The sequence below is a fragment of the Phaethon lepturus genome, unplaced genomic scaffold (assembly GCF_000687285.1).
Source record: "Phaethon lepturus isolate BGI_N335 unplaced genomic scaffold, ASM68728v1 scaffold7144, whole genome shotgun sequence".
Classification (NCBI taxonomy): domain Eukaryota; kingdom Metazoa; phylum Chordata; class Aves; order Phaethontiformes; family Phaethontidae; genus Phaethon; species Phaethon lepturus.
Genome location: NW_010532607.1, coordinates 6959 through 17438, shown reverse-complemented (window position 1 = coordinate 17438; position 10480 = coordinate 6959). Strand labels below are relative to the sequence as shown.

Here is a 10480-nt window from a genome sequence, read left to right as displayed (position 1 = left end):
AGCCTAAAAGAAACAAACAGAACCTAAGGCAGCATCTTAAGACAAAGTCCTGGAAGGGGATTCATAAGGAGGGTAGCAAAGACAAGATGCATGAAAGAATTGGGAAAAGGCCATTTATATATCCTACCAGCAGCAGCAGAAAAAGGTTTAAACTGTTTGCACTTGAGAGCTCAGCAGAGGAGTGAACAGAAAGTCTTGGAACATTTGCTAAAACAGCTAGAGGTCATATTCAAAGCAGCAAACAGATGGGAATAAGTAGAGTGACCTTTCAAAAGATGCTGGGTACAACTCTCTGTTCTGGTTACACATTACCCAGCACCTCCTCAAAACTAGCAACATTAGACTGCAGTTTCACTGGCTGTTTTAATGTCACCCTTGCTCCATGTGTAGTCATCCGAGAGACTGGCACCTGAAAAGATTTGGGCTAGTCCACTGGTTCCATCCTATCTAAGAAACAACAGGGCACCTGGCACTTCATTAGCTTCTGTAGTCCTAGAACCCCGTTAGTGAAGATTAATAAAACCTAAACACTAGCAACCTTCACATCATATGTAGGGGCCATTGAGATGCATACAGCAAAATTCTTTTAGGCCTGCATCCAGAAGCTGAGAAAAAGCAAGGCTAATCTTTGTCTATGGGATGCACTTAAGGAAGCACATAGAACAGCAATGCAAGTACCACAAAACAAAATAGCTCTGCTGCTATGGTAGTTGGAAGCGGGTATGTATGAGAGACAAACTTGATCTCCAAATCACTTACCTAGCAATGATTGCCATCTCAATGACTTTGTCTCCTTTATACAAGCAGACTGAGAAACAAAAGCCACTTTCAGGAACAGGAATAACTGCTAGTGATTATCTACCGTTTTCTAAAAAATTCCCCTAACAAGTGTACTTGAAGAACTAGGGCTTATTTCTGCATTCTGCTAGTCCAGAACTTAGAAATCCATTCCCTCAATCCATACACCAAGCAAAAAAGATACCATTTTATTATTACTCTGATCTACCAGACAAACTTTCAGTATTTTTTGTTAATGTGTTAACAATGATTAGCCACCCAGTTACTTTCACAGAAAATACAAGCAGCATTTTTTCCCCCGGGAACTTCTAAATTAAAAAGACCTTCAGGTAATTCTGTAAAACATTTAAGACATCATAAATAAAATTATTCTAAAAATCACTTTCCAAACAATAAATAAAACTTTTCCTTATTTGAAAGTGCAAACAGGCTGCATTATAAAAAGTATAGAGCAAGACTGCAGAAGTGCTTAATTATTCAATAGTGACCCAGACACAGTTTCTTGTTTTGGTGCTGCTGGTCATCTAGTGATTTTGTCTTCTGGACCCCATCTAAAGAAAAAAAATATGTGTGAAACATTCATACAATAGTAAGCATAGTCTAAATACTTAGCACATACAGACACACTGGAATAACACTAGGGGTGGGAGGGGAGCTTGTCTTCTTCCCCATACAGAGGAACATTCAGTAATCATAGTAAAAGAAACATCCTAAGGAAAAATAGCAACTTAAAACAGTTCAGTATTGAAAATGCAAGCATACCATCTTGAAGAAAACATTGTTAGAAAAATAAGCCCTGTTAAAGATCGTCAAACAAAGTACCTCAGGATGAAGGCTTCTCCACCTGGGTCTAAAAACCATTAGCAAAGACTGAGCCCTTCCCTTCCCCCTTTCCCTCCAACTCATAAGGAAATAGCTAACAAAGAGACTTCTCCACTAATCCAGCTCACTACATTTACGGAATTAGCTTCTAGTACATGGCTATTCATGTGCTACAAAAACCATCTTCAGTCTTTTTTATGCTCTAGTATGGTACTCAATGCTTTGAGTAGCTGCCAACTCCTATCTTTATGCTCTGTAACTTCATGCTTGAGGCACAACAATTATTTAGCTTCACTTTCCAGATTATTTTCCTCTCTAATGAGGAACATTTTAAGGACTGGTAGCTGACAGTAGACGCCAATGGTGTGTCCCTTTTGTAGCACAAAAAGGCTTCAACATAAGACTCATCTAAACTCTATTTTCAGGAGATGACAGCTCCCTTGCTAGAGGGGTGCAGGTCGACAAGGATTTTGTGGGCTTTCTGTTATATATAAATATATTTATGTTGTATATACACACAAAAATAAATGTTGATTGAAAAGCACTGGCTTAGATTCTACTTCATAAAAAAAGCACTGAAATGTTCTGCAGAACATATTTAAATGACTTGGAGGCATCCAATTTCTCTTGAAAAAGAATGCCACTCTTATAGAACACTATATAAAAAGTCTTTATAGAGCAAAATTTAAAACTTGATAAAGTAGTCTGAAATGATCTATATGCAAAACAGCGTATTGTTGACCTTGATAACAGCATTACTAGATTTTGTAACGTGTGTGCCAATGCCAAGCATTTGTTGAAACAAGCTTGGTTTTGACTTACTATTAGTTCATCTATTAAAAAAACTCAAAGAAGTTTTCATAGAAAAATTTAACTAATCAAAATCAAGATTAATTAAGACTAATCAATCCCAGAGGGATTCAGGTTTGTTTAAAATGTGATCCCACTTATTGACTTCAGTCATAAAATTAATTACTGAAAAAATACTTACTTTCCCTGGCTGTGGGGTCATGGAATTCAAGGGCATTAGTGTGCAATGGATTTAGTTGCCACTGGTAAAAGAAGAAGAAAATGTTTACTTATTCCAGAAGACAGAAGAAAGAGCAAAGGGAGAAAGAAAAAGCACTCTACAGTCCGTCACTGCAAGGCATGACTAGGGGTGAGGTGGGAAATCATTGAATCATAGACTAGTTTGGGTTGGAAGGGACCTTTAAAGGTCATCTAGTCCAATCCCCCCTGCAGTGAGCAGGGACATCTTCAACTAGATCAGGTTGCTCAGAGCCCCGTCCAGCCTGACCTTGAATGTTGCCAGGGATGGGGCATCTCCCACCTCTCTGGACAACTTATTCCAGGGTTTCACCACACTCATTGTCAAAAATGTCTTCCTTATATCAAGGCTGAATCTACCTTCTTTTAGTTTAAAACCGTTATTCTTTGTCCTATCGCAACAGGCCCTGCTAAAAAGTCTGTCCCCATCTTTCTTATAAGCCCCCTTTATATATTGAAAGGCTGCAATAAGATCTCTCCAGAGCCTTCTCTTCTCCAGGCTGAACAACCCCAACTCTCTCAGCCTTTCTTCAGAGGAGAGGTGTTCCATCCCTCGGATCATTTCTGTGGCCCTTCTGGACCCGCTCCAGCAGGTCCGTGTCTTTCCTGTGCTGAGGACTCCAGAGCTGGATGCAGGACTCCAGGTGGGAGTAGTGGGGCAGAATCCCCTCCCTCAACCTGCTGGCCACACTTCTTTGGATGCAGCCCAGAGTACAGTTGGCCTTCAGGGCTGTGAGCGCAAATTGCCAACTCATGTTCAGCTTTTCATCCACCAGTACCCCCAAGTCCTTCTCAGCAGGGCTGCTCTTGATCCATTCATCCCCCAGCCTGCATTGATACTGGATGTTGCCCTGAGCCAGGTGCAGGACCCTGCACTTGGCCTTGTTGAATCTTATGAGGTTCATATGGGCCCACTTGTCGAGCTTGTCCAGGTCCTTCTGGAGGACATCCCATCCCTCAGGCATGTCAACCTCACCACTCAGCTTTGTGTCATCTGCAGACTTGCTGAGGGTGCACTCTATCCCACTGTCTCTGTCACTGATGAAGATATTAAAGAGTACGGGTCCCAGTACAGACCCCTGAAGGAAACCACTCATCACCAGTCTCCATCTGGACATTGAGCCATTGACCACTACCATCTGGATGTGACCATCCAACCAGTTCCTCATCCACTCAACAGTCCACCCACCAAATCCACCTCTCTCCGGTTTAGAGAGAAGGATGTTGTGGGGGACCATGTCAAAGGCCTTACAGAAGTCCAGATAGACGACACTGGTAGCTCTTCCCTGGTGTGGTCACTCCATCATAGAAGGCCACTAGGTTGGTCAGGCAGGACTTGCCCTTGGTGAAACCATGCTGGCAGGTGCAGGACCCTGCACTTGGCCTTGTTGAATCTTATGAGGTTCATATGGGCCCACTTGTCGAGCTTGTCCAGGTCCTTCTGGAGGACATCCCATCCCTCAGGCATGTCAACCTCACCACTCAGCTTTGTGTCATCTGCAGACTTGCTGAGGGTGCACTCTATCCCACTGTCTCTGTCACTGATGAAGATATTAAAGAGTACGGGTCCCAGTACAGACCCCTGAAGGAAACCACTCATCACCAGTCTCCATCTGGACATTGAGCCATTGACCACTACCATCTGGATGTGACCATCCAACCAGTTCCTCATCCACTCAACAGTCCACCCACCAAATCCACCTCTCTCCGGTTTAGAGAGAAGGATGTTGTGGGGGACCATGTCAAAGGCCTTACAGAAGTCCAGATAGACGACACTGGTAGCTCTTCCCTGGTGTGGTCACTCCATCATAGAAGGCCACTAGGTTGGTCAGGCAGGACTTGCCCTTGGTGAAACCATGCTGGCTGTCCTGAATGACCTCCCTGCCCTCCATGTGCCTTAGCATAGCTTCTAGGAGGATCTGTTCCATGATCTTCCCAGGCACAGAGGTGAGGCTGCCAGGTTGGTAGTTTACAGGGTCCTCCTTGCCACCCTTTTTTAAAATGGGTGCAATGTTTCCCTGTTTCCAGTCTCCAGGGTCTTCACTTGACTGCTAGGACTTTTCAAATATTGTGGAGAGTGGCTTGGTAACTACATCGGCCAATTCCTTCAGGACTCTGGGATGCGCCTCATCAGGTCCCATAGAGTTGTGTAGGTTCAGGTTCCTCACATGGTCTCAAATCTGTTCTCTTACAGTGGGAGGGACTTTGCTCCTCCAGTCCCTGTGTTGCAGTCCATCCATCTGGGGATCAAGAGCTCTTGCATCTGTGGAAAGTGTCCTTAAAGATCTGCCAGTTCTGTTCTGCTCCCTTGTCCCCGAGGGCAGTTTCCCAGGGGGTCCTATTGACTAACTCCCTGAACAGCTGGAAGTTTGTCTTCCTAAAATTCAGGGTCCTGATTTTACTCTTCACCTGACCCAGATCCCTCAGGATTGCGCACTCCACCAGTGCATGATCACTGCAGCCTAGGCTGCCTCCAAACTTGATGCTCACTTCTGTTGGTGACCAACAGGTTCAATATCACATTCCTTCTGGTAGTGCTGCCTATTACGTGGCTTAAGAAGTTATCCTCAATGCATTCCAGGAGTCTCCTGGGTTGACTACAGCTCACCATGCCTTTTCCAGCAGATGTCAGGGTAGTTAAGATCCCCCAGCAGGATGAGAGCCTGCAAGCACGGTGCCTCCTGTAGCTGAAGTGAGAAGCCTTTGTCAATAGACTCCCGTTGATTGGGCACCCTGTAGCAGACACTAGCCACAAGTTTCCCTTTGTTGCTGCGTTCTCTGATTCCTACCCCCATAACCTTTCAACCTGCTCGTGGCTATTCTTCAGAGACAGCTCTTCATGCTCTATTTATTTCTTGATGTAGAGGGCAACGCCTCTGCCCTTCGCTCCTCTTCTGTCCCTTCTGAACAGCCTGTAGCCATTAATAGCTGCAATCCAGTCATGGGATTCATCCCACCAAATTTCAGTAATGGCAACTAGGTTGTAGCTTTCTAGCAGCATGGTGGCTTCCAGCTCCTCCTGTTTGTTGCCCATGCTGTGTGCCAATATTGGTGTAGAGGCACTTCAGCGGGGCCATGGGCCATGTCACCTTCTTAGAGGAACATCCCTTAATTCCTTTGAGGTGTTTCACTGGTATTCCCTGTTGGGTCCTATTCCCTCGGGAGCCCCTGGCTCATCTCTGTAAGACTTCAAGTGTGCTCCAATGTAGCCAGCACATCTCAGAGCAATAGGCTGAGGGCCCTCCCTAGCACCCCGTTCCTCTAACCTTGGCATGTCATCCCACAGCTTGTGATAGGCAAGCCTGATATTATCCCCCTCTCCCTTCAAGTCTAGTTTAAGCTCTGTCAATGAGCCCCACTAGCTCGTGAGCAAAGACCCTCTTCTGCCTTTGAGAAAGGTGAATCGCATTCAATGCCAGCAAGCGAGGTCCCATGTGGGCCATTCCATTACCCAAAAACTCTAAATTGTGGTGGTGACATCAGCCACAGAGCCATGTATTAATAGACTGGGCCCGTCTGTTTCTTCCAATGTTGCTGCCCACAACTGGTAGGAGAGAGGAAAAAATAATCTCTGCTCCAGATTCCCTTACCAACCGTCCCAAGGCCCTGAAGTCCCTTTTGATTGCTCTTGGACTATGAGTTGCAGCTTCATCTCCACCCACATGGAAGAGCAGCAGTGGGTAATAGAAGGCCGCATGAGGCTGGGAGGTTTTCTAGTGATGTCCTTAACCTGGGCCACAGGGAGGCAGCAGACTTCCCCAAGACAAGGGTCTGACTGGCATATTGGACCCTCTGTTCCTCTCAGAAAGGAGTTGCCTACAAATATAACCTGTCTCTTCTCCCATGTGGAGGTCATTATGATGTAGGGGGTAGGCCTTTCTGACCCTCTCGATGTTTTTTTTCTCATGGCTGTTCCTGTTTCTGTCTCAGGGAGGGCAGAGCATGGTTCCACGAGTCCATCTCTTTCTCAGACTCCCTAATGCTCCTTAACCTTTTGACTTCCTCGTGTAGCTCTGCCACCAGGCTGAGCATATCGTCCACCTGGTCACACCTCACACAGCGGTTCTCATTACTGCCACCCGTTACCAGATAGAGGCTCTGGCACTCTCTGCAGTCTGAGACCTGAATGGCTGCACGTTTTCATGGGAGCTCTGTCTGGGTTGCCACATCCATTGAGGCAGACATGGCTCTCTGCTGGGTGGATACCATAGCTAACCTCCTCCTGAGAGGTGATGACCACCAGTTGAACTCACCTCTTGAGCTGGTAGGGCGACTACGCCCTCCCTGTGCGCCCTTCCACACAAACTCCCACACACGCCCTGGCTGCCGCACCACACCCTGTTTGCCCGCTCTGTTGGCAGCGCTCCCGGTCACTCGCACTCCCCAGGCTGCTTTTTATCAGCATGGGGGTGGCCACCATTGCTCTGGCAAGGCCCAGGCCTCATCAGCATTTCCCATGAGAGCTGCCAGCTCCGGGTGGGTCTCCCTTCTGCCCTGGCGTTTCCCTGCCTCAGGAAAAGCCCCTGTGCACCAAGATGTGCTGCTCCGCTGTGGATCTGTCTGGCTCCTGAACAGCTCCTCTTGGTGAAATGAAGAGCTCCCCCTCTGACACGCACTTGCTTTGAGATTAAAAAGCTATTAAGGGACGTGTGGCTATTTACTCTTTTGGGAAGGGGAAACAAGCCTGCTCAAACTGACAGTGCTGCAGTTTGTCATGGTGAGCACCCTGAGCTGCAGGTGCACTTGGCCACCTTCAAACCCCACTGCAGCTCTTTCAGGAGCTGCTAGACGGGTCTACAACATTACACAGTGATCTCCCACGTCAGCTGCCATGCTGTGACAGGGAGGTTTGGAGAGAACTTCAGAGTGTGAAGAGACCACCTCAAACAGCAGCAATGAGTTAGAGGGAAATCTGCACGGAAATTACACAAAACAGACATGCTTGGCCCCACCATCTGGTATATGGCACTCCCCAGTGTCGTGATAGAGCAACCTCTCAATTCCACTCACTTGACTAAACAGCTCAAGAACAGGCTCCTCTGTGCTGGCTGCAGATGACTGCTCACTCCCTCTTTGCCCCAGTGCTGCCCAGTTTTTAGAATACAGTACATTTAGACACTTACTGTAAACTTGCTTACACCCTCGAGTTCATCAAACTTCATATAGGATATGTCTGCTTTCTTTTTTCCAGCATCAACATCTCCTGCATAGATCTGCTTGATACCAGCCCCTTTGATTAAAGGGACACATTCATCACACGGACATTTCGTCACAAATATCATGCTTCTCTCATCTGGTTTTATTTCTCGACACCTACAAGCAGTCAGAAAACAGAATTTCAGAGTTTATACCTTGATAGTTTTGAATAGTGACAAACTTGATACCGCACAAGAGCAAGCAGAGAAGTCTGTTATCTACTCTCAGAAGCAACTTACTCCTAATCAAGTGCACAAGTACACAACGGTATCTGGTTTGGTTTTACTATCTGTGAACAAAACACGCATCCCACCTCTCCACACATAGCATTGTTGGAAGCCTCAACAACTGCCGCGCTTCCGTATTTCAGGTTACAGCATGGTGCTAGCAGGAAGCACAGGCAGTGGCTTGATTCTGAAGGATAGCTGCCATGGATTGGAGTGAATATCTTTTAAAAAACAAGTTCGTTCACTTAAGAAGTCTGAAGAATCTGCAGGAGCTGACTGTGTCCATGCACCTCCAAGTTCTGCATCATTGGCATAAACAAGACTGTGATTGCAATCCACACTTCATCACAGTGACATCACGCATTTGTGACGGAATTGTTTCTGAACCATCTCAGTCTTACCTGTGGTAAAAATAAAACCATTACCTGAATGTCAAGGCGTTCTGCTCCGCATGTATAATGTATCTGAACTTTCTGATCTCCCGATCTTTTTGTTTATCATCCATGTGTGGAAAATCAGCATATTCGGATCCAACAGGAAAGGCATTGTAACCACAGCCTATGAAATACATCGCTCCTGTCCCATCACAGCTTCTCTGCAATAGTAAGCAAAGCGTCAAATATGGAGACATTTAAACTGAGTAGTAAGTCAAAGTGTTGTGCAATGTATACTTTCACATTATCAGTTCATGCCAAGTTACAGCAGTTAAAAGAGAACCCAGCTCTTGCTACCTGCTCCGTGCCTGTATAGAGATTTTCCACTGAGCTCCATAGGAGCTGGACTGGCAAACTCTAACACTACACACAACACACTGCACCAGGCTTTAGAGGCTTTCCTTTTAGCAAGTAATACTGATAGCAGGAACCAAAAGTCTGAAGGATTTAGCCCTTAAGCCTTACTGCAATGTATAAAATTAAAGACAGCTGTAGTTAGTCCCTGATGTGCCAGAGACTGGACAGACCCAGTGACCAGTGGGCTGACAAAGTAGCAATCAGTGACTGAAATCAGATCAAGAAACAAAACAGCAATAAGCAGTTGATGACTGAAGTGCTAAAAACAAATTAAGAGTATGTTGCAGCTGCATGAAGAACGAGGCTTCCTGGGATTTGTAACATGCATAATCAGAGACATAAAGAAATAAAAACTTTACGTTTGGACAGGAAAAAGGACAGTAACAATATTTGTAGGAAAATATCACTTTGATCCAAAAAGGACCCTGCTGAAGCCAGTACAGCATTTCAACTGCAACAAAAATCCTCAAGAGGTTGTCAGGCTATGATTGCACTGAGACATCTCCAAAAAAAAGCTGCAAGAGGTACCATGCAGAGTAGGCACATGCTGCCTGCTCAGCAGCTGTGGCAAAACTTTGTAGGCAGGACACCTGGAATAACTGACAATGACTCGGGAATCATGGACACTGAAAAGCCAGGCAGAGACACTAAACTCATTTATACTTCTCCTTCATCTTGACAGCATAACAATGAACCACTCATTTACTTATTACTAAAGACTGAGAAGTGCAAACTTTCTATAGTGCTGTGCGTGTGTATGAAAAACGCACATGGATAAACTTAAAGCAAAATAACAAGCTCAAAGCAGATCCAAGTGTATAAATTGTGAGTGCAAGTAACTTTTTCAATACTTACTGATTTTTCTTCTGCCCAAATAATAGCTCCAACTCCCGTTTTATGATCCTCTAAAATACATAACATTTTAGCAGTAAATAACAAATAAAGCACTTCTAAGTTACTTATACATTAACATATGACACCCTAGAATAAGGAATAATATTCATTGTTGCTTTGTGGTCAGGAGAAAAGAAATGCTGAGAGATTAAGTGCTTTGAAGTCATATGAGTCTATTGCAAAAGCTGGGTGTGCTTTAACTGCAAGGTCCGCCATTCTAAGACTTTGCTACGTACATTTGTTCACAAATGCTAAGCAGCAACCAATACATAGATCAGATAAGAAAACGTGTACCATGAATCTATGTGGACAGATCTGCTGATGTGAGATGACAAACGGATAAAAACCTTCTCATTATTTACTACTTAATTTAATTACTTAATTTCCACCATTCCTTAAGCTTGTGGTTCTGTGGTCTGAATTCCTGTCAAAATTAGTTGTATTTTATACCTAATTCAGAGACAAAAATAAAATTTTTGGGTAATGTTTCCTATCACCACCACAAGAAAACTGAAACAGAACTTATGTGACCTGGAAGATTTTTATGGAACTTGGAAATCTTCCCCAGTAGCTATTGAGTCTTGACCAGTTAAAACACAGCATATAGAGGAGAAAAAAATGTTTCAGGCTTCCAGGGATTAATATTGTAGATGACACTTTTCAATTAACCACTGCCATCATCCTACCACAAACAATCACTCAAAG

At 44.7% G+C, this 10480-nt stretch overlaps 1 protein-coding gene across 2 annotated transcripts in view; it reads right to left on the bottom strand.

The window, feature by feature from the left end:
* Positions 1 to 1019: 1019 nt before the first annotated feature.
* Positions 1020 to 10480, bottom strand: part of CDADC1 (cytidine and dCMP deaminase domain containing 1) — a 13751-nt gene continuing 4290 nt past the window's right edge. For both annotated transcript variants that reach the window (XM_010284884.1, XM_010284885.1), the window contains exons 4-8: positions 9737 to 9786; positions 8516 to 8685; positions 7791 to 7980; positions 2612 to 2672; positions 1020 to 1349 (exon numbers count right to left, since the gene is read on the bottom strand). In XM_010284884.1, coding sequence (XP_010283186.1) covers positions 1276 to 1349; positions 2612 to 2672; positions 7791 to 7980; positions 8516 to 8685; positions 9737 to 9786 — 545 coding nt within the window. In that variant the 3' untranslated portion in view covers positions 1020 to 1275. The remainder of the gene's footprint in view (positions 1350 to 2611; positions 2673 to 7790; positions 7981 to 8515; positions 8686 to 9736; positions 9787 to 10480) is intronic.